Genomic DNA, 25,850 nt, shown 5'->3' on the forward strand with positions numbered 1-25,850 from the left:
GGTAATTATACATGTTGGTCAGCCTTTTAGACAGTGGTGTAATAATGAATAGAAGAGAAAATACAGGTATAACATATTTTACTATTACTGTTATTATTATGTAGTATTTATGTATTAGTATCTCCCATTTAGCTGAGAGTCTTGGTTTAGAAATCTGTTGAACACAAATGTAAACAACAATATGCACATTTGATAAATGATGCAGTTGGGTGTTGAGTGTCATGAATCTTCTGTGTCCTGTATAACACTGTCAAAAGCATCACATCAACTGGAAATGTAGCTTTTTTCCAGGCATGCTTGACCATGTTGTTGAATATGGGGGTACTGAATTGATTATGTATAAGTGCATGGTGTCTGATGATGGCGTTACGACTAGTTACGACTATGGGGTTCAATATCACTATTATAGAGTAAAACCCACTCATAAATATGTTTAGCAAACTATTTCCATTGGTAAGAAACATACATCCAAAAGCTCAGCAAAGGGTGTTGTGTCTGGTAGAGTAATTGTTACCTGTATGTGTTTATGTGGAATTAGGAACATGTCCTGTTGATGGATTGAAAATAAATCCAGAACCAGACAATATTTTGATCTAATGATGGGAGACATACTGTTATCTCACTGCTGTTCAAGGATACGCTTGTAATCCAGAACCAGACAGTATTTTGATCCAATGCTGGGAGACAGACAGTTATCTCACCACTGTTCAAGGATATGCTTGTCACATTGTCTGATTTTGAAGTTGTTATTTATATGTTTGAATGCTGGTTCATTTTCTTTTGCATAAGAGGCCAAACATACCACTTGGTTTACGGAACACAATGAGTAGTGGGCAAAGAAGTCAACCTTCCACAGAAAAAACTGGATAAATTGTACACAAATGTGATATTCTAGATGCTGATTGCACCCCGACAATCATATCTCATTTGCCTATGCTACATAGTGTGTAGTCTCTGTGATTGTCACATTTAAATCCAGATTGGTTGGTATTTAGAATTTCAGCTACTGAATAATTAGGAATGGTAGTGCCCATGAATTCAATACCAAATGCAATCACAGAATACTCTACATCTTCCTGCACTCAATTATGCTTGTATGTTACAAACTGCATAACTTTTTGGCTCACAGTCTTGAGAACTGCCTTAAATTTCCACACTCAAGTAGATCCAGTTTCGAAACTCATCAGTCCAAGCACTCTGGCTATTGTACATGCCCATCACCTTATATCGATATCATGCACAGCTATGGAATTAGTCCTTGCCTCTTGAAAAGTAGACCAAACATACTCAACTATTACATCGGGTTTGTCACATTTTCTTCCTTGTTGTTCAAAACATTTCTGATATGAGATACAAAATTCCTGTGTTTGACACTTATGCTCAATTAACTTCTTGACATAATCAAAAGAAACATAGTCATTAGCTACATCATCAGTAAAAGGCTCATAAACTGGTTTGAAATCAGTAGCATCCTTAGAAGGCATGTGCACCGGTTCTTCATTTTTCAGGATTTCAGTGGCAGTGGCATCTCCAAGTTTCATGGGCAAATCAAAGATAGTGTTTGCACTGTCTCTTTCTTCTTCCCACACTTCATGTGATGAAGAAAGTAATTCAATCTGGTATAAAGCCTCTAACATCTTTTTTGTGTCAATTCTCATTGTGCATGATACAAACACAAATGCAGAATGTCCAATTACAGTTCACTATATAACTTAACACAATAATACAGTAGAGTTGAATATACATCTCTTGCACTGTCAAGGCACTATAATGCCACATACACGGATTACCTGCAACCGAGGTTCTGTCACAAACCAGTTAGAATGGGCAGCAAACATGTGTGTTAATGATGTCTAGTGGATCAGTTACGCCTAAGTACAAACATGAGTCCAATGCCCATGAGACACTTTGCGAATGTACCCTGTTAGTTTAAACTTGACTTCATCGTCCATAATTAAGCAACAAGTAGGGAGATGTAGTATATTCCTAGATTCGTAATTATTGCCAGATATTGAAACTTTGTTAACAGATAGTTGCTGGCTATCTCAAAGCTTCTGCCAGTTCACATTTTTCAGAACTTCTGTAACTCTCTCCCATGTATCAACAAATCTGTGATCATTCTTACTGCCTTTCTTTCTAGACGTTCAATATCTCTTGTTGGTCCTGTACAATCTTTTGTAGATTGACTGCATTTTCTCTATACTCTAGCAGCCTTCCACTTGTTTCACCTATGATTCAGCTTGTATGATCATATTATTTCATATTCATTCCCATAAATTATTACACTCAGTGTTTTATGTGACTTGTCTTGTTCTAGCTGTGACTCACTGATATTACAGTCACAAGACACTACAATTTTGTAATTTGTGACAGGCACATTTCCAAAGATTTAAAGCAATTAGATAATTTTTGTACCACCCCACCCTTTTCCCAATCTGTCTCAAATGTGCTAGAGAACACGAAAGAAATGTTGAGAAGAGGTAATCACAGCTAGGGTTTGGTTATCAAAAAATGATTTTTACTCAGTGAAACACATACTAGATGTAGAAAGTCAAGACTTTTCTCTTACTGGGGACAAAGTAGATGTGAACAGACAAGATGGATAAGAACAGTATTTTTGAGAAATTATTTTGCAGATTGCATGTATTTTTCCTAGCATTTCATTTACGGTATCTGTAGGCTCTTCAGACCTTCAGTTAACTTCACCAGTGAGCCATATTGAAACAGACATAAATGTAAACACTTATGCCCCATATACCGTATTTACTCAAATCTAAGCCGCACTTTTTTTCCGGTTTTTGTAATTCCAAAAAGCCTCCTGCGGCTTAGAATCGAGTGCAAAGTAAGCAGAAGTTCTGAAAAATGTTGGTAGGTGCCGCCACAACTAACGTCTGCCATCGAATACATGTAGCGCTGCACAGACATGCTTTGCAGGCACAAAGATAAATACTGGCGCCAAAACCTCTGCGTCATTAAAAAAAAACAAAAAAAAGGTGGAAGACGAGCTTTTTTTCTGTGCCCCGAGTTTTGACCACTGTATTTTCATACATTATCCAACGAAGTAAATACAAATTCCGTATTGTCCATCTTCGAATGTAGCAGCATTTCATTGTACTACGAAAATCCGACTGGCAAGACTGTTTGGAATGTTTGTCAATATGGCCAACTCTACGTTCTGAATTTTTTCCTACATGGGACAAACCCACCGTGGTTCAACAACAAAGTTAGGAAACTACTGCGAAAGCAAAGAGAGCTTCACTGCAAGTTTAAATGCAGCCAAAACCTCTCAGACAAACAGAAGCTAAACGATGTCAAAGCTAGCGTAAGGAGGGCTATGCGTGAAGTGTTCAGTGAATTCGAAAGTAAAATTCTATGTACCAACTTGACAGAAAATCCTAGGAAGTTCTGGTCTTACGTTAAATCAGTAAGTGGCTCGAAACAACATATCCAGACACTCCGGGATGATGATGGCATTGAAACAGAGGATGACACGCGTAAAGCTAAAATACTAAACACCTTTTTCCAAAGCTGTTTCACAGAGGAAGACCACACTGCAGTTCCTTCTCTAAATTCTCGCACAAACGAAAAAATGGCTGACATCGAAATAAGTGTCCAAGGAATAGAAAAGCAACTGGAATCACTCAACAGAGGAAAGTCCACTGGACCTGACGGGATACCAATTTGACTCTACACAGAGTAGGCGAAAGAACTTGCCCCCCCTTCTAACAGCCGTGTACCGCAAGTCTCTAGAGGAACGGAAGGTTCCAAATGATTGGAAAAGAGCACAGATAGTCCCAGTCTTCAAGAAGGGTTGTCGAGCAGATGCACAAAACTATAGACCTATATCTCTGACGTCGATCTCTTGTAGAATTTTAGAACATGTTTTTTGCTCGCGTATCATGTCGTTTTTGGAAACCCAGAATTTACTCTGTAGGAATCAACATGGATTCCGGAAACAGCGATCGTGTGAGACCCAACTCGCTTTATTTGTTCATGAGACACAGAAAATATTAGATACAGGCTCCCAGGTAGATGCTATTTTCCTTGACTTCCGGAAGGCGTTCGATACAGTTCCGCACTGACGCCTGATAAACAAAGTGAGAGCCTACGGAATATGAGACCAGCTCTGTGGCTGGATTGAGGAGTTTTTAGCAAACAGAACACAGCATGTTGTTCTCAATGGAGAGACGTCTACAGACGTTGAAGTAACCTCTGGCGTGCCACAGGGGAGTGTTATGGGAACATTGCTTTTCACAATATATATAAATGACCTAGTAGATAGTGTCGGAAGTTCCATGCGGCCTTTCGCGGATGATGCTGTAGTATATAGAGAAGTTGCAGCATTAGAAAATTGTAGCAAAATGCAGGAAAATATGCAGCGGATAGGCACTTGGTGCAGGGAGTGGCAATTGACCCTTAACATAGACACATGTAATGTATTGCGAATACATAGAAAGAAGGACCCTTTATTGTATGATTATATGATAGCGGAACAAACACTGGTAGCAGTTACTTCTGTAAAATATCTGGGAGTATGTGTACGGAACAATTTGAAGTGGAATGGTCATATAAAATTAATTGTTGGTAAGGCGGGTACCAGGTTGAGATTCATTGGGAGAGTCCTTAGAAAATGTAGTGCATCAACAAAGGAGGTGGCTTACAAAACACTCATTCGACCTATTGCTCATCAGTGTGGGATCCGTACCAGATCAGATTGACGGAGGAGATAGAGAAGATCCAAAGGAGAGCGGTGCGTTTCGTCACAGGGTTATTTGGTAAGCGTGATAGTGTTACGGAGATGCTTAGTAAACTCAAGTGGCAGACTCTGCAAGAGAGGCGCTCTGCATCGCGGTGTAGCTTGCTCGCCAGGTTTCGAGAGGGTGCGTTGCTGGATGAGGTATCGAATATATTTCTTCCCCCTACTTATACCTCCCGAGGAGACCACGAATGTAAAATTAGAGAGATTCGAGCACGCACGGATGCTTTCCGGCAGTCGTTCTTCCCGCGAACCATACGCGACTGGAACAGAAAAGGGAGGTAGTGACAGTGGCACGTAAAGTGCCCTCCGCCACACACCGTTGGGTGGCTTGCGAAGTATAAATGTAGATGTAGATGGTTGCTAATAGGAACTTTAATGAATTGTGAATCACATGCAGTATTCTCTTCACCATAAGAATAATACGAATATAAACATTTTGCCATGTATTCTTTCTTGTTTGCTGCTACCTCATTTAAATCCTGTCTGCCTAATAAACTACGAAACTAGAGTGAGACAACAGTAAATGCGGAAGAATATACATATCATGTCATGTTTATATTCGTATTATTTTTATGCTGAATAGTGATACAGTCAGAAATGAAGCATGGCAATTGACTAGATTTTTAAATCTAAGATGACTCAAATTTCTGTGTAGAAAGTAATGTACTAAAGAGGCGCCTGCAAAGATTTTCAAACGGAGAAAAATTTTCGCTAAACTCTCCTTCAGAACATCTTCTATCATACGCAGTCTATTATTTGGTTCTTGTTGATCATTATCAAAGAAAGCAGCAGTGTAAGTAACAACAAATGGCAGGCTCTTGCCATTGTTTCGCTAATGAGACGATTCCTCTCTCTCTCTTTTTAATTGTAAGCGGTGGTAGCGTGCACAAAAGCAAGCCATGCCATGAGCGGCGACAGGGCGTGAACACTCATTATCAGAATGCGACAAACAATGCATGACACAGTACAGTAATGCATTTTCAGCTTAGAGTGACGTAAACACCTATAACAAAGAGAACGGCACTTATCAGATCAAAGAAAAATAAGCAATCGATTCAAACCAGACGAAGCATGTGAAAAAGGAAAGGTACCCGTATACATACGGACGGAGCGCCTGACGCATAGCAATGGCTACCTGGTAAAGCTTAACTGCGAAGGTTACAACTCGAACCAAACTACTGTAGCTGTATCGTCATTCATTCGACCTAAATTGTGTCTCATATTACAATGGACCAGCTTTGTTTCGATTTGGAGGTGCGACCTAAAACTTTTCTCTCCCTTTGAATTTCGAGTCTCAAATTTCAGGTGCGACTTAGATTCTGGAAATTTTTTTTTTCCCTTGATTTCGAGTCTCATTTTTCAGGTGCGGCTTAGATTCAAGTGCGGCTTAGATTCGAGTAAATATGGTACACTGAGTTTGCAAAGTTTTCAAAACATGTATCTGGCTACTAATGAGCACATTGTTTGAAAACATTTTGAAACATGGAAACAGATTTCCCCAGTAGTGTTGGTAAAGATCAAAGGAAACAATGTTTCAGCCCAGATACCACATACCATTGCTTCGTGATGTCAGCGCAGGTTTATATTTCATGTTGTGTCATCTGGTAAACAGAGTTATTTCTTGTTGTCTTTTTGCTTGCTGTATTGAGTTTTCCCATAAGAAGAGGGGTTGGACAAGGCAGCAGATCATTGAATTGTTATCACTGTACCAGGCTGACAACTGTGTGTGAAATGTACAAAGCAAGCAGCAAAAGAACAGCGCAAAAAATTAGATGCTCTGTAGAAAATGCTATATTTGTTACTAACAGTGACTGCGTTGAAAAGAAAATGAAGTACTTTGTTGTCCAGTATAGACGGGAAAATAGCAAGGTGGTGAAAAGCAAATGCATTGTGAATACAACAAGAACTGGAATTTTGAGTTTAAAGTCATCAATGGGAGTGGCTGTGTCACGGGCATCAACAAGCTGTGTTAATTCCTTTGCCATATTCAAAAGCAACCCCAAAGCTGAAGAACCTGTTGAGGAAGTAATTTTTTATGATTTATGCAAAAACATATCAAATGAATAATAATTCAATAACATGCATTGTCAATGATGTTTTTCATTTAGTTACCCTGTAATAATCCTTCAGGATTTCCACCAGTGCTCCACAAACTTCAGGTGCTAATTGCGATATCGCTTACTTCGAAACGTGACATAAATATGCAATGTTCTGAAGTGAATCTCCTTTTTTCAAAACTAAATAGTAACAGCAGGTCTTTGGTTGACTGTAACTGCTTTCCTGAAATTTGTGTCTTTTTTTTAAACACACAGTATTACTGTATTTGCCAGAAGTTTAAAAATTAGGCGATAATATCTGAAAGAAATTATGGAAACAGAAATGTCTTCCATATTCAGCTCCTGCAGCAAGTTATTCCCATCTGTTCTTCTGTGATATGTTTCTGCCCACCAGTGACACAACGACAAATGACACCCTTCATTTTGTTTGTGTGAGCATTTGAGTATTAACAGTGCAGGCACCACGTATCATTAAAGTTACCCTGTCACTAGTCATTAACAAAGCAGATGATAAAAAAACACGTTTGCCACCAGTGTCGACAGACCCAGAGGCATGAAACAAAGATAGAAACATGCTGTGAAACATTACAGGAAACATACTTTCTATGGTTTCAGTGGCCATGTGCACACAGCTTTGCGTATTTTCGACCTTGTTTCTGACTATTTCACTTCAAATTTAGATGCTTCGTGAACTTTCACTATGGAGAAGTTCCCGTGAATTTATTTTAAGGACTAATTAACCACTTTTACCATATTTACCCAATTGTAAGATGAGGTATTTTTCCCAAATTTGACATTTGAAAAATACAGGGTAACCTTATATTTCAAGATTTAGCTATTGCCACCAAGGTTAACATTTTTATGTTGTTTAAAGCGTATATAGGGGTCGGCTTACATTCACAAATGAAGCTATGGCTATTGAGGTCATGCGCAGATTTATTTTATTTTATTTTGAAGAATTCGGAAGAGCAGGGCCGTACAAAGGATACTCGAATTCGAACAGGCTCAAGATTCCACGATGCACCAAAACACTCTATAGTCTAGGCAGTATTGATGTTGCTCGAACAATCAGGTGAGGTTTGACCCATGCAACAGTAGTGGAAGGTGTAGGCAAGAAACTATGAACTATCCACTACAACAATCTATTGCTCTGCTTAAAATCTGATGATTCTGTGAAACACTGGAGGAAACAGTACTTACAAACTCTTGTTGTATTTGAGCAGATTTGCAGTAAAACTTCTCAGACATATATGGATATTGTGTACAAACATTAATACTCCTTTTAAGGTAAGGGTAACATTCAAAAGTGGACATTTTGACTCTCAAAAAACATTACTTGATTCTGAACAGAGATCAACATTTAATTAAATTATGAGAGTCAGTAATGATTTACTAAGTGGGTTGCAAATCAGAAATTCAGTCACTGTTCACATATTAGAATATCGGGTAAAAATGTCACCATCTTTTAATCAGGTTTAGAACATAGTGGTGACATCCTAATGAAACAAGAATGAAAATTAAGTCACAATGAAATGTCTAACAAACAAAATAAATTATATTGAACTGTAATTGTTTTCGTGAGAATAAATTGCAGCGGCAAGGGCTGTCGTGAAGATGGTACTAACAGTTGTCAGTAGGTGGTGGGAGGGGAGAACTGGTCTGAATCATGGCCATAATCCTTTATTTATGTATTAGTTACTGATATTCCATATGACTTGCACACTAGAAGATTTTTCAGTGTGTGTTTCACAGTTGCTCAGGCACAGCACTACAATTGGGGTAGAGGGGGAATAGTGATACCAGCTTGGTTGAAAACTAGACGAGTGCAGGGAGTGGAGTAGGGTGTGGGCAGCAAATTACATCATGTTTCCAACCATGGAAAACTATACATCTACATCCATACTCTGCAAACCACTGTGACGCGCATGGCAGAGGATACATCCCACAGTACAAGTTGTTAGGATTTCTTCCTGTTTCATTCACATATGGGGCGGCTGTTTGAATGCCTCTGTGTGGGCTGTAATTATTCTAATCTTGTCCTCACATCCTTTTGTGGACAATGGGGGTAGATGGTTGTAGTACATTCCTAGAGTCATCATTTAAAGCCAGTTCTTGAAACTCTGTTATTAGACTTTTTTTGCAATATTTTACATCTACTGCCGTCTGCCTGAATCTATTTGCAGTCAGAACTGAACGGATTTAAAAATTGGACAAATACTAAACAATTCTATTCATTTCTGCAGGAGACTATAAGGTCCAGTGGCATACTTGTGTGTTTTGTGTTGTGATTTTGTCACTCATTGGGACACCACTGGAACAAAGGGGATGTGTCTGAGGGTATTTCGCCTGTCTCATACATCTTACTCACTAGATGGTAGAGATTTGTCAGGGCTGGCTTTCCCAAGGCTATCAGTAGTTCTAATGGAATGTTGTCTACTCCTGCAGGCCTCGTTTTGACTTAGTTCTATCAGGGCTCTGTCAAACTCTTCATGCAGTATCATACCTCCCATTTCATCTTCATCTATGTCCTCTTCCATTTCCATAATACTGTCAAGTACATTGATATTCATACAAGTGGTTCTCTTTTCTCCAAAGGTCTCTTTGATTTTCCTGTAGGCAGTATGTACTTATCCGTAGTGATATGTGTCTCTACATCCTTACATTTGTCCCCTAGCGATCCTTGCTTAGCCATTTTGCACTTCTGTTGACCTAATTTTTGAGATGTTTGTATTCCTTTTTGCCTGCTTCATTTACTTCATTTTTATATTTTCTCCTTTCATCAATTAAATTCAATATCTCTTCGGTGACCCAAGGATTTCTATTAGCCCTCGTCCTTTTATCTACTTGACCCTCTGCTGCCTTCACTATTTCATCTCTCAAAGCTTCCCATTCCTCTTCTACTGTATTTCTTTCCCCCATTCTTTGCAATCGTTCCCTAATTTTCTCCCTGAAACTCTCTACAACTTCTGGTTCTGTCAGTTTATCCAGGTCCCATCTCCTTAAATTCCCACCGTTTTGCAGTTTCTTCAGTTTTAATCTACAGTTCATAACCAATAGATTGTGGTCAGAGTCCACATCTGCCCCTGGAAATGTCTAACAATTTAAAACCTGGTTCCTAAGTCTCTGTCTTACCATTATATAATCTAACTGAAACCTTCCAGTATCTCCAGGCCTCTGCCATGTATACAACATTCTTTCATGATTCTTGAACCAAGTGTTAGCTACGATTAAGTTATGTTCTGTGCAAAATTCTACCAGTCAGCTTCCTCTTTCATTCCTTACCCCCTTCCCATATTCACCTACTACTTTTCCTTCTATTCCTTTTCCTACTTTCAAATTCCAGTCACCCTTGCCTATTAAATTTTCGTCTCCCTTCACTATCCGAATAATTTCTTTTATCTCATCAAACATTTCATCAATCTCTCCGTCAACTGCGGAGCTAGTTGGCATATGAACTTGTACTCCTGTGGTAGGTGTGGGCTTCGCATCTACCTTGGCTACAATAATGCGCTCACTATGCTGTTCATAGTGGCTTACCCCGCACTCCTATTTTTTATTCATTACTAAACCTACTCCTGCATTACCCTTATTTGATTTTGTATTTATGACCCGGTATTCACCTGACCTGAAGTCTTGTTCCTCCTGCCACCGAACTTCACTAATTCCCACTACATATAACTTTAACCTATCCATTTCCCTTTTTAAATTTTCTAATCTACCTGCCCGATTAAGGGATCGGAAATTCCATGCTCCAACACATAGAACGCCAGTTTTCTTTCTCCTGATAACGATGCCCTCCTGAGTAGTCCCCGCCTAGAGATCCGAATGGGGGACTACTTTACCCCCAGAATATTTTAGCAAAGAGGACGTCATCATCATTTAACCATACAGGGTTGTCTTATACTCTGGTAAATACTGTAATAAGTAATTCCTAGAGTTTCACTAAGTAAGGTGGAGCTAATGACCCTATTTCATATAGTGACAGGTGACATCAAAGCATTTGTTCCAAATATACATGTGGAAATATTCTGGTTAGTGGAGTTTCTGACACATCTCAATGTTTATGACTTCATATTTCCTGAAACATGTGTTGTACAATGATATAATTTTGAGGGTACATTCAGTGGTATGTGTGGTTTCTGTCTAGAAAATGTGTTGTGAATAGAGTGAGTAGTAAAAAATAATAAATTGAAAAGATATTTCTGATGCTGAAGTTTTACTGCAATAACAATGAAAACTCAAATAGGTTTTAAATTACGCATAAAAGTTGTTGCAAGTCACTAAGTACCCTCATTCTCAAATACTGGATGAATATAGTCTGGATGAATTTAATTTGCACACCATGCATTACACAGCCCCAAGACATATACATTTTCTAACTTTAATACTGTACTTATTGTGTTAATTTTTGAACATAAGATTATACCTCTTAATGAGTGAATTATGACAGCATATTAAATGGTTAAATATAGTCAATAATTATACAACATACTGATGATCACATTTTTGTTGTCCCTGGAAGCCGTTAGATAGTCAAACTGTAACAGGAACAATGTGACTGTTTTAACTGTTTCATAATAAAGTTATCTACCTCTTGCTTAATCAAAACACATTTTCATCTGAGAGAAACTATAATGAATCTAGATGCATGGTACTGAGTAACATGTAAACTCACAAAACATTAATTAGCTGCAGTATAACTGACTAATGAGCCACAACTACATTAAAGTGTGTGATCCACACTCTTTACAGGAAGATGTGGCAGTAACTGTGATTACTGAATGATATTGTGATGTGCCATATAATTTTGGTGGCACAAACTCGATGAACTTTAAGAGTATCTCCAGTTTCAACTGCATAATTTTTCACATTTCTCAGCATTCATTATCTTCAAATTCTAGGGCTTAAAACTGTTACTGATTTGTAGGTACAATATTTAGAAACCAACTCAAATAACATCATACCATACTGATAAGTCATGCTTCTATGGCACTGTTCTCTATGTAAATTGTAACACTCTATTAAGATAACCTTCAGTTTGTTTACTTTTTATATTCATGCCACTTTAGTGAATCTTTGGCATCTCCTTTTGTACTGTTGTTAATACTTGTTTATTATTAGTAGATTTTTGGGCAGTTAGAACCCATAATATAATTTTAGTCATAACAGATTAAATTAGATTTTATATGAACACAAGTCTTACAGATTAATGCTGCTAACACAAACCTGAAATGAAGAAGAGACATTGTTTCTGAGCGAATAGTAGAACACAACTTGTCTACTGTATAATACAATGGAACATCCGGTAATTCTTCGCTCACTAGAGCCAACATACCCTGCATTCGCTTTTTGGTACCAAATTCACGTTCTTGTACGATGGTCTCTAGCTTTGATACGAAGTCCATGTCATGTATGTTGGCACTCCAAACAGGACCCCCAATCTGTTGGTATACAATGACAAACAATAAGTGATGAGTAAGGACATTATCCAGTGAAAACAGTAGAGTGAAGCCTGGGTTAACATTAGTTGCCTAGTACAGTTTTCAAACGGTTTATCAATAATTTGTGTCATATTATTGCACTTCAATTGACTGTAAAACATGTTGCCATAAATTTAAATCATTTTCAGAATAAAAGGTTTGTTTGTTAAAAACCCTGTGTTTCTGCATTGATTTCATGGATTATTCTTCTAAAAATGTTTCCTAGTAATAAAAAATGAAATTAAAGTAATAAAGAGGATGTTAGTACTTTTCTTTTCTTAGAAAGTCAAGACTATAGAATTCTCAGTGGATGTGGATATAGCATTAATATATCTACAAAGATAATGACTGCAGTGTAGGTCAAATGTCTATGATGCCCTGGTGAATGTGGAAGATTTTGTTCCACGTAGCAGTTGGTTTCAAAGTTCTACATATATGAAGAATATCAAACTGCACATTGGCTCCTCACTCACATTCTCTACCATACTGTTCAAGATACGTGGTGGCCCCACAACCTTCTCTGATCAAACCTGCCAAATGTGTCACAAGCATAAAGGAATTGTTTTGTAACTCTTCCTTCAATTGCCACCCCACCCTCCCCCAAGACACCTTTTCTAGCAGCTGCTTTATCCTGCTGCATCACAGGTGGCACTCAATTTCCCAGATCATACCTACAGTGTTCCTCATGATCTTTGTAACTTCATATTCCGCTACACCTCCCTCTTCCCACATCATGTCTCTTCCATGTCCCCAACGTCCGCCCATACTGAGATCACTACCCTTCCCAATTTGGGCACACTGGCGGGAGAGCAAGTCTTTTGCCTGTGCAAGCTTTGAGAGTTAGATTACTCTCTGTACTACAACATATATTTACAAAATTCCTCTCTTTCATTAACAAGTCGACTGCTCATCAATTAATTCTGCACACTGACAATACTTGATGACAGTACTATTCAAGTGTAAATTAATGTAAAATTTTCATAAATCAATGCACAAGACATCTCTTTACAAATATCTTTTCTGATAATACAATGGATAAAGTTGCAAAAGACCCACAGTAGTACAGATGTCTCCTTTATGAGACTTTGGATTTGGGGCATGCAGTCACACAAAATCCATTTTTTCAACTGATACATCAATCTACAGATATACAGTTGAAATATCATTGAAGAAATGAAGGTTTCGCACCCACAGACCAAAAATCTAATGAATTAGTCAATGTACAACAAAACATGAAAATGCACATCATCTTTGTGACCAGAAATGGTACTGAGTATTTGTATTAACATAATTCACTGAAAACCTCTACAACTAAGTTGGTAACAAATGTGAATACTAGTCTCGAAACGTTACTTTATTATGTACGGTCTAAGGAGCTACTTTGAAAAGGAAAGAAAGTAGATAGCTCAACGTACACGATGTTTATGGCCACAGTGTTCACAGGTTACACCAACAGAAGGTGCACTTGGAAGAGAGAACTTGTCAATGTGTGGCTTGTCCGGATGTTGATGAACAAGACCCAAGGGCTGCAGAGTGACTGACTCACATCCTACGCAAGTGAATACCATTGCCAGCTTGCTGAAACAATTTGAAAGATTGAACACAAATGAAACAAGTTTTTAAATGAATGACTGAAGTTCATGGCTTCTTAAAACAATCTGCGCGCACGCAAACGCTTGTGCTTGTTTGTTTGTTTGTTTGCTTTCCGTGCAATTAAAACAGTCTCCATCATCACTTTTCCTCTTTGGCTTGCATTTCTTACCATTGTCCATATGGAGAATATGACCAGCGACTGTGATGTAGTTGCAGCAAACATAGATACACAAATCAAATGCAATATTGAAATGGAAAAAAAAAAACTAGGAGTGTCCTTTAACGCCTCTGCATATCTCTTAGGGTACAATTAATTACAGCATAGTACAGCTTTAATGGAAATCATTTATATCACTGTCCATCAATTCATTGAATGTGGGAATGCTAACTGATATTGTATATTGTTACAATTCTAATATCTTCTGTAGCATACGTCATGAGGTGTTTCAAGCTGCAAATCTATATATACTGTTTCAGAATTCCTATTACAAGCTTCTACGGATTGTATGGGGTTTGTCCATAAAGGAACTGAGTCTGGCAAAAAGAATTTATTCATTCACTCAGTATGTATTGTTAAAATTCTTCAAAATACTCTCCTGGGCACCTGCATTCATGACGAGGTTACTAATGTATGTTTGTGTGGTGGTGCTCGACCTAGGGGTAAGATGGTTCAAATCCTGTGATGCTATTGATGGTGAACTGTCTGTTAGAGGGAGACGTTACACACACATACAAAAAAAAAAAAAAAAAAAAAAAAAAAACTTCTCCTTGGGCACCAATGCGATCCTTAAGCTGCAAAGGCTCCCTAGAAGTCAGTTGCTGTAACCTCTTTCTGAGACTCTGTGGCAGTCCATTGCATGAGGGGAACATTGATGAAAAGGCTTCTCTTGAGCTTTTGGAACAGAAGAAAGTCTGGTGGGCTCATGGCAAGGTTGCAACATCTATCCGGGCCAGGTAGACAGTCAGAACCCAGTTTGTCCTCGATGGGGAGTGTTCATCGGAGGTGAGGGTATCATCTGGAGTGCCCCAGAGAAGTGTGGTAGGTCCGCTGTTGTTTTCTATCTACATAAATGATCTTTTGGATGGGCTGGATAGCAATGTGCGGCTGTTTGCTGATAATGCTGTGGTGTATGGGAAGGTGTCGTCGTTGAGTGACTGTAGGAGGATACAAGATGACTTGGACAGGATTTGTGATTGGTGTAAAGAATGGCAGCTAACTCTAAATATAGATAAATGTAAATTAATGCAGGTGAATAGGAAAAAGAATCCTGTAATGTTTGAATACTCCATTAGTAGTGTAGTGCTTGACACAGTCAAGTCAATTAAGTATTTTGGCGTAACATTGCAGAGCGATATGAAGTGGGACAAGCATGTAATGGCAGTTGTGGGGAAGGCGGATAGTCGTCTTCGGTTCATTGGTAGAATTTGGGAAGATGTGGTTCATCTGTAAAGCAGACCGCTTATAAAACACTAATATGACCTATTCTTGAGTACTGCTCGAGTGTTTGGGATCCCTGTCAGGTCGGATTGAGGGAGGACATAGAAGCAATTCAGAGGCGGGCTGCTAGATTTGTTACTGGTAGGTTTGATCATCACGCGAGTGTTACGGAAATGCTTCAGGAACTCGAGTCGGAGTCTCTAGAGGAAAAGAGGCGTTCTTTTCGTGAATCACTATTCAGGAAATTTAGAGAATCAGCATTTGAGGCTGACTGCAGTACAATTTTACTGCCGCCAACTTACATTTTGCGGAAAGACCACAAAGATAAGAGAGATTAGGGCTCGTACAGAGGCATATAGGCAGTCATTTTTCCCTCGTTCTGTTTGGGAGAGGAACAGGGAGAGAAGATGATAGTTGTGGTACGAAGTACCCTCCGCCACGCACTGTATGGTGGATTGCGGAGTACATATGTAGATGTAGATGTAGATAATGCAGGTGGTGTAGGCTGGACCATTGTCAGTGGAACTTCAGCCCACTGTCATGATGAAGCTTCTGGCATGACAGAATATCAATAACAGCTTTTGCACCATGCACTCCTCACTGTACCAGAGCTTGGACACAACTGTCGCCCAGAGCATTGCTTAGCTTAGAGTGCATACCACGAATAACCCTGCTGCGGAGCACGCTGCTGGTGACTGGAATGCTACTCAGCGGCCCATCTTATTACTTTATGGACAATCTATGTAGAGGAGACCTCGTGGATAATATTTTCATAAGGGACTCTCGTTCAGAAATGAACCATTTGGATATGAAATAAGTTTGAAGACACCTCAATAACCTCAACTGTTATCTGGACATTCTGCAATAGTTTAAATGTCCACAAGTCGAAGAATTGCAAACTGACATCATGCTCCAGCAGGGTGGTGCCCTTGCCAGGCCTTGATCATCAGGAGGGTTGTGGACGACACATTTCCAAGTTGTTAGATTGGTAGAAGAGAATCCATTTCCTTGCCCCCAAGGCCTCTACACATAATCCCATTAAAAATAAAATGTAAAATTAAATTCTGAATGTAATTTTTGTTTATGTGACCAGTTTCAGTGTTTCACTGAGCCATCTTCAGGCCCCATGACCAACATGTAGGAGAATCCCACCTCATGTGCGGTTGAAATAGTGGCCAGCATTAAGGAACTGGTATCTGTAGACTTCTACTTTCAACAGCGTGATTCCTTCATCCATCAATTGAAGATAAGAGCAATCAAAATATAGATGTGTTTTCAATTTTACATTTTATACTTAACAGCCTAAGTCCCTCAACCATCTTATACAAAAAACGACTTATAGACACATAATCCCATTAATTTTTTTGTGAAAGATACTGTCTACCAAAGCCTGGTTCAGGACCTGCAGGTACTGTGAGTTCACATCAGAGCAGCTATTGCATATATAAATGAGGACATGCTAAGCCAGAGGAATTGGAATATCACTTACAAGGGAACATTCCCAAGTGCCAATAAATGATCTTGATAACACTTGGCTGGTGTGCAGAGGAAGCAAATTAATGCAAAACATATTTTTCTATTTGTGTCCAATTTTGCTTTTAAGGGTAAAACACACACCAAAAGGTAATTTGGCATAGTGGGTTAGGAGGGAGTATCTTCAAAACAATTATATATAAAAATGTTGATATGTAAGTAAGGTTCTTGAAAATGGTATGATCAAATTTTGTAATCATTTAAAATTTTTTGAAATACCCCACCACCATTAATTAATTTTGAAAAATGAAAACTTTAGTAACAACATAAATTAAAGCAGCTTTCGAGCTGCATATTACCATGTTTAATAAAGCTGGTTTTTGAAATACCATTTTTGAAAAATACAATGAATACAATGTAGTGTCAAGAGTATTTTCAACATATGAGAGTCAAAGTGTTGCCCCCCTCCCTCAACACCCACACTGAGCACAAGCCTTTTTGTAGTTTTAAAAGAAACTAATAGAGAGTTTGGACTGAGAATTCAAGACTCTCTTTTTGAAGCCCCAAATATTATAGTGACAACATCAAAATCTGGTAAAGAAACATCTGACCAGATCAAATATTTGAAAGATGATTTCTTTCCCAGTGAGGGAGAAAAATCTGTGCTATTGTTACATTATTGGGGCAGTCAGTGTGAAAATCTGTACAGAGCGTTGTATCAGAAGACAAGGAACTTGTTCAACTGGTGATCCCAAAGGGCTCGATGGCAGAGGTACAGTCGTGAAGTGTAAAAGGCCGTCAACGATGGAAGTACTTTGTGATAAGGTTTACAGATCTAGCTCCCCTGAATGTAGTAATATCAATCTCCAGTTGAGAAACAATATAATCAAGCTGCAGTCAGTAGTACATATTCAGTTCACTTTGCCAAGGCTTACCATTGTACTGAAATATGCTCGAAACAAATCAGGATATTTAGAGGATCACCCGTGACAATTTTAAACCCTGCAGAATTTTGTTTTACACTGTCTTCTCTGTTGTGTATATTACGTAACGAAATATCATTCATTTCATGTGCATGGTGTATGAAAACATTATGTTTTAAGCATTTATTTTCATATTATCATTATTGTAATGATTTTGTGTCATAACGATGAGTTACTTATAATTTTCAATTAACAAATTACACATATGTGAAATGGTAAACTAAAAAACAAAACAAAAAAGAATCAATGTAAATCATAAAACAAGAATTTAAAATATTAAACAAATATAAGTAAAATAAATAATTAGAATAATAATGAATGTTTAGATACTTTAATTAGGTGTGTTGAAAATACTCAGACAGCAGATTGTGTGAAGCTTATTAAAAAAAAAAAAAAATGGAATTTCCGAAACCGCTTTATTATACATGGATATATGTACCTTGAAAGCTTCCTTAATATATGTTGTGACAAAAGCTTTCGTTTTTCAACATACACTGATGGATGTACAAAATTTCAAATTATTGTAAAATTTGGTTATACATCTTTCAAAAATGTCATGTTTTGTCAACTTTTATATGAGAAACATTTTTTATATATCTTCATTTCAAAGAAATTGCCTCCAAACCTAATTTGCCAAATTACCTTTTGGGGCATGTTTTACTCCTTAAAAATGAAATTGGATAGAAATGAAAACATGTGTATTGCATTATTCTGACCCCTCCACATACCCAGCAAGTTTCATCAAGATTGATTATTGATATTTGGGACTGTTTCCTTGTTAGATATTATGCACGCTACAGATGGCGCACACAATGAACTCCTTTAAATGTTTTCTAAAAACTTCAGGTGTGTATGAGCACATTATGCTACAATCCACATCTTTCTACGCATCCCCATTTACGAAATATATGTCATCAAAATTGTAAATATCACTTTGGAACAGGCTGTACATCAGATTTTAGATCCGAGGAGTAAGGATACCAACTCGCTAATGGTTGTGGTGCTAAGTCATTGCTAGGCACATGTTTATGACTGAGAAAGTTCCTAGCTTTCATAGAATCTATCTTTAGAGCTACTGAGGAAACACAATCGTACATCCGTACAACTACATGACTGTAGCTGACATTCCACCAGCACTGCAGCTCAACTGGGTTGAGGGATTGTGTTCGATGCAGTAGGCGAGGAGAGAAAGGGAAGCAGAGAGTGGGAGACATTTTAGGCAAGGGTGTTTGATGGCTGGGGAGTATGGGAAGGAGAAGCAGCAGGCACCCCAAATAGCAAATTTGCTCTGGCCACTGGCTGGGGGAGTTGTACACGGCACACAAAAAGATGGGAGAGCAACTGGGAGGGGAAGATACAACAGAGGAACAAGAATGCTCAGAGCATATATGCGGACAAGGGGGAAAAATTTTCGATTTTCTGTTTAAAAATACACTTTTTCCTGAGTGAAAATACACTTTTTACATGTTAAGTGACAGTATATTTTCCCTCGGGGATGAAAACTTATCAATCCTGTGAATGGTAAAGGTTTTATAAATTTGTGACACACTTTTGTCAGTCTATGGTAGTTCACATCACATGATCTTGCCATCCAATGACAGCAGACAGTCAGAGCATAGGAGATGTAAGCCAATATCAATATCATAGTTAAGTAGTGCGAACACACAAATAGAAAAAGTTCGTGGCTTCAATTAATATGCATATAGTTTACCTTCAAGAAAAGCTACAAATAATATTGGTCTTTTCTTGTGTGTGTTACTCTTTAAGATATTTCGAACACAAATGTGCCAATAAACTTTCAGATGATGACATAAATGGCTGGTCTTCTGGGCATGAAATTTTTCTAAGTGGCTTGTCCTCAAAGTGTTAAGTTTTGGATGAGAGTCAAATGCTCTATGATTTAAGAAATATGTCACACATTTTCGCAATAAAGTTTATTTTGAAAGAAACACTTCCCAAGCCACAACCGCAAAATTTTCCTGCAACCTATTAGAAATAGGTTTGTTTGAGCAGTTGCCAGAGAGCCCAGAAAATGGGCATTACTGCTCATGCACAGCTATGATGACATACTCTGCTCATAAGGCCTTTTGTTACATTTCTGTTTGAAACTTCATGCATACTGTAGCACCACATGATCATAAGCATGACTGCATCATGTTGTTCAGAGGGGATAGTCACACATTTTCCTCAATAAGATTTATTATTCAGAATATTCTTTTCAATATTTTGATACCATTAAAGTATCTACTTTTACTGGAAACCAGGTTAATTAATAAGATATTAAGAGCTACATTTATCACTACAGTATGCAGTAGCAGACTGTGAGTGAACTAATATGTTATTTTGGACGTACTGACACTACTCATTACACAGATTGGCATCCAGACTTCAGAGTAACATGTTTTGATTTTCCTGAAACCAATTAACTTATCAGATAACTGATGTTAAAGTTTGGAAAAACCATGATTTTTCATTGAAAATTTACCCACTGCACTTGTTAGATGCCGGCTTTTACCACTACTTTCCTTGCCCTAATTTTTATGAACTGAATGTCACCCACAGTAAGTAATTAAGCTGTTAATTAAGAAATTTTACAATACCTCATGTATTTCAATGTGGTGGCTGTACTCATAAATGTGTTATTCCATTGCACGCATAAAAATAGTTCTATGAACTTGTACATTTTATTATTAACCCACAGATTTTGCAAGCCAAATCACTATCACAATATAAAGATCATCAAAATTAGCAAACTATAACCTAGCAGCTTTTCATACCATTATGCAGTTTCAAAAATACTAAAGTGTTCATACATCAGGTCTTTATATGGCCAACCCCACTCAAAATCTTCAGTATGTGAACTACTATTAACACATTAACATCTCCCTGTCACACACACTAGTAAAATTCTTGTGACCAGCACGCAATTGCGTAACGTCATGTAGGGGTGTCAGCCATGCCCCCATCTCTGCAAGAGTCAGTGCCAGGTTAGCATATGAGTAACGTGTAGGCCTATGTGAAATGTCATGAGACTGTGACTATTCTGTTTTATGCTAAAATCCATTCTGAGACCGGTCCCAATCAGCATACGTAATACCATTTAGAGAAGTCTCCTGTCATCACTAATACTCTCGGTGTATTCATGCAACTTAATAACATGTGAACTTCACCACTGACTTATGTTACTTTTCATGCACTTCTCTTTTGAGTCTGTCTGTGAATTACTGGCATTTTGGGCATTTACTGCACATACGCAATGAATATCTATTATTTCACAATTAATAAAATATTCTGGACTATTATGCCGTGGTTGAAGGGATTTCATTTTAAAGCCCAACGTTTCGTTCCCATCTGCGGTGGACATTTTCAAGGGAGATTGTAGCTTTGCTGAATGTCTGACTCACACTCTGGCTTGCTACTGATAGTCAGTAGCAAGCCAGGGTGTGAATCGGACATTCAATAAAACTACAATCCCTACTGAAAATGTCCTCAGCAGATGTGGACAAAACATTGTGTTTTAAAGTGAGATCCCTTCAGCCACGTCATAACAGCCTGGAATATTTTATTAATTGTGACAATTACAGCTGTGAAAGTTTACGTTTTACTACCTACTATTTGTGTAGTTACATCATGGACCATAAGAAGTGCAGTATTTTTCATACAGTACAGCCACTGTTGTGACACTATAAGGTTAGAGCTGGGTAGTGAAAATGCTCTATAAGTTTTGTTCTATATGTCATCTTGGTGAAGGGAATGGTGCAGTATATTTTTTGTGTGAATGGGAACTGTCATCAGGTGTTTTATTGATAAATATGGAAAAAGTGATAGCTAACAAAAGAACTGTGTAATGTAAAATATACAGAGCAGTTCCTGATAACCAGCTTATACTGTAGTAACCAAGTAATACATGAAACCAATCCAAATAACACAAATATAGCTTTACTCATAAACATCTCAACAATAACAGAAATAAAACTCTCATGACTCCACACATAACAAGAGAAAAGAATCATACGGAACATGCAATGTATAGAACATCTGATATGTGTAGTACAAACTAAAAGAACATAGCCAAAGTGAGTCACCAGTACTCTGCGCTTATATAGGTGTGAGTCACTGGTAGATGAAGCGGCAGAGACCACGCTGTGTGCTAGCTTCCCACAGATGGCCTCTAGTGGTTGGCTCGAGCTGATACATTGGCGGTTGATTTAAGTAAATATGCGCAATGACACTACACTTGGTGCACTCACACTTAAATGCACTAATAGCAGAATACAGTACATCACTCCCTTATGCAAAGATGGTGACCAGGTGAGGGAGGAGACGCCAGCAGCCCAACGAGAGATAGATTCATCAGATCCCGAGTGGCAGCAGCCAGTGCTGACGCTGGGGGCAGGACAATATGCTGGGCAGGTACAGCAGCATAGGGCCACAATACGCAGAGATGTTGGCATGCCCAAGGGTGCTGGGTCCGTGCAGAGACTGGCAAAAGCATTAGGAGGTGGGTGCCATCACCATTTCTGTGTTGTCATCAGCAGACAGGGCTGTGTGTGGAGGAGCCTGATTGGACCCATTGGCAACAATGGCTGAGGTGGTGATGGTGAGGAGGCCAGTGAAGGCGGCCAGGCCAAAACAGCATGCTGCAGCAATGGTACCGAGGCTGAAGATGGACCAGCACCCAGCAGATGGAACACCAGGACACTGCCCATGGAAGAGGCAGCCAATGGTACGGGGATGCCTCCACAGCAGGCAATAATGGGCTTGAGGCGGAGAGTGGCGGGACGAGCTGCAGCAATGGGGGGTCACACCTGTGAACCAGTAGCTTCTGGTGGCAAGTGGGGCCATAACTGATCAAAGTGACATGTCACCAGGCCGTTGGCAGTATAGACATCACAAAGGTGGTGTATCTGGTGGCAGACAGCAGCTGCTGGCATCCACTCGGGCCTGCGACCAAACCCTTGCACCCACCGATGCAGTACAGGCTGCAGAAAACAGAGGAGCATGCGTGGCTCCTAGCTATGAAGTAATTCAGTCAAGCTCCACTCCCCCATAGGCATGAAGCTATATAGGTGCTCAGAAAATGGAGAAGGGCATTGTCCGGTGAAGAATCCTCAACAAACTTTTTGATTTGGGACTTGAATGTACAAACTAGACATTCTGCCTCATCATTTGATAGAGGGTGGAATGGCAGAACCATAACATGATCATAGTCGTGATGGGGAAAAAACAATTGGAAGGTGCGAGAAACAAACTGGGGTCCATTGTCAGAAACTAAAGTGCAAGGCAACCCCCAAAAAAACCTCAAAAGCATATAAATTGTGACCTCAGCCGATGTCAATGGAAGTGTGAGGGTTAAACAAGGAAACCAATGGTTTATGGTCAGTAATAAGTTGAAACTTGGAGCCACACAAAAAGCATGAAATTTCTGGAGAGCATAAATGATGGTAAGAGCCTCTTTTTCCCCTGACAGTAATACTGCTGGGCTGAGTGACAGATTTTGAGGTGAAAGTAACTGGTCGTTCAGAACTGTCAATATATTGGTGCACTGGGGGAGGGGGGGCAGGTTACAGAGAGTAAAGACTTCTGGCACACTTCCTTGTCTGGCACTAAACATATAATTATGCTGAGCACTGTAAAGTCTGCATAACTGTCATTATGGGCATCAGTAACTAACTGACACTTATGGCTATGGGTGTGAAGTTTGGCTGCACAGGGCCTGTATGACTGGTTTGGTTTCTTGCAGCATCAGTAGAATTCAACTCACCCTATAATGACATGCGTTCGACGGTGGCTGGACAATAAACTTCACATGTGATCAAAATAAGAGCCGCCAGTTCTTGTGGAGTGGCAAGCTGACACAGTAATTGATACACCTCATGTGGAATCCATGAAAGGAATAAGACTTTGCACAAATTTGAGTCTTACACACCAAAATCTTTATTCGCAAACCTCTGAAAAATAACAGAAATAAGCCTCTCATGACTCCACACAAAACAAGACAAAAGAATCCTACAGAAGGTGCAACTGATGTGAGCAGTATAAAGCAAAAGAACATTGTCAGAGTGAGTAAGCACTGCTCTGTGTACATACAGGTGCCATTTGCCAGTAGATGGCACAGTGGAGACTGTGCTGTGTGCACGCTTCCTACAGGCAGCCTCTAGTGGGTGGCCCATGCTGATACAGTGGGTGGTTGATTTAAGTACACATGCACAGTGACACTACTCTTGGCACACTCAGATTCACATGCACTAATAGCAGGACACAGCATACAGCAATTTCATGAGCTTTCTTCAAGGAGACACTGAGTACAGGGGTGTAAGGCTGGTTCTTGGAATAGACAGAGACCAGGGAGACGGAGAAATTCAAGGATCTTTTGAACCAGTACAGCACAGGTTGTGAATTAGCCATTACAGTGGAGCATGCTATACTCAGCAAGATGTTCTGCCACTGGCTAGCCAAAGCCACCATTTGGCACTGTCCATTCATTTCAGGTGGACAGTTTGCTGGAGGCCATGCTCACAGAAGGGCTGTGCAGAAGTTACAGCACAGTTGGTATATGACATGACTGCTTTCACAAGCAGTTCTTCCTCTAGAAGACAGAAGACAGGACTGAAATAGAATATGTGTGTGTGTGTGTGTGTGTGTGTGTGTGTGTGTGTGTGTGTGTGGAGAGGGGGGCGGGGAGGTTACCATATCAGTTAGCATTGGAAAAGAGCATCGCAGAGAAACTCGGCAATGTTTCTGTTTTTTTTTGGTGTGTTTATTGATCGCAGAATACCCGCAAGCCACTGTACATATCTCATCAGCTATCGTATATTACCCAAATTAGTAATATCCATGAAACAGACTTTCGTCTGATTTGATGTGCTTCATACACTCAGTGTAAGGAGGGGACAGGGGAGATAATATATTCTGAATAGATGCCATATGTTTTCACTACTGCATTAAATTTTCTTATCAGCTTCAGTATCATATTTTTTATGAATGAATACTTTTCTGTATTTTCTCCAAATTAGTTTATTTAAAAACAAAAGTACCTTACAAAATTCTGTGAGGGAACCTACAGAATGAAACTGATAGACCTCATGTCATGTATATTAAGTGCATTAATTTAGGTAAGTAAAAAGGTTGTATGTACTGTTAAACTGCTTATGGTTTCATACACACGTTTACTATGATTGGGAGAAAAAAAGCAGTGGTATTTAAAGGGAAGAAAAGGAGCAACCAAAAACAAACAAGGTTCAGCAATCTTCAGCTTGAAGAATGGTTTGCATACGTTTCTGAGTTTCAGGAAAACCAAAATTAAATTAATAATGTTTAATAAGCAGGGAAATATGTCTATCAAAATTTTTACAATCTAAAAAACAGATGTGAAAAATTGTTTCAAGATTTTCTTTTCACAGATTTACTGAATATTCAAGACACGTATTACAGGGCGCTGAGAATACTTTGCTAGTTAAACAAAGAAAGAAATGTGTGACTATTTCAAGGTATTTTATTAAGCCACACAGATGTACATTACATACATGGAAATCACAGTTTTAACGCATTTGGAGAAACAGAACATAAAATTTATCGTTTCAGCTTCAGTGAACATTATAACTGACACTTACCTCGTTGTTCGTTTGCAGTGAACAGGTCCACTGAATACCCTGACAAATACTCTGATATAGAAGTCAACACTAAGTGAGAGGAGAGGAACAATGTATCGTCCATAACGATTTGCGTGGGCTTCGATACACTGCAGCAGTATCCTCAGTGCCTATAAAAGATAATTTTTATCCTTTAATCATACTACTAAAGGAAAGTAAAAACAGAATGTTTACACATATTTAGTAAAGCACCACTGGAAATTTCCACCACATAATATTCAAAGCTTAGCCTATTTATTAACTCCTCATGTGCCTGAGCAAATCATTTGGGAAGTGCACTGCCCATGAAAGGCGAGGTCCCAGGTGCGAGTCATGATAGATCACACAGTTTTCATCAATAACAAAGTTTCAAAACAATGCATACTTCACTGAAGAGATTAAAAAACTCATTATATTGCATTCTTATCTGATGCAC

General features: G+C 38.8%; 1 protein-coding gene across 1 annotated transcript in view; it reads right to left on the reverse strand.

The window, feature by feature from the left end:
• The window catches only part of LOC124595172 (probable tRNA (guanine(26)-N(2))-dimethyltransferase), a 54,118-nt gene that overhangs the window by 9,532 nt on the left and 18,736 nt on the right, over positions 1–25,850 (reverse strand). Inside the window, exons 5-7 of the mRNA XM_047133784.1 lie at positions 25,397–25,545; positions 13,712–13,874; positions 12,043–12,257 (exon numbers count right to left, since the gene is read on the reverse strand). Coding sequence (XP_046989740.1) covers positions 12,043–12,257; positions 13,712–13,874; positions 25,397–25,545 — 527 coding nt within the window. The remainder of the gene's footprint in view (positions 1–12,042; positions 12,258–13,711; positions 13,875–25,396; positions 25,546–25,850) is intronic.

The sequence above is a fragment of the Schistocerca americana genome, chromosome 2, assembly GCF_021461395.2.
Source record: "Schistocerca americana isolate TAMUIC-IGC-003095 chromosome 2, iqSchAmer2.1, whole genome shotgun sequence".
In the NCBI taxonomy this organism is placed as follows: domain Eukaryota; kingdom Metazoa; phylum Arthropoda; class Insecta; order Orthoptera; family Acrididae; genus Schistocerca; species Schistocerca americana.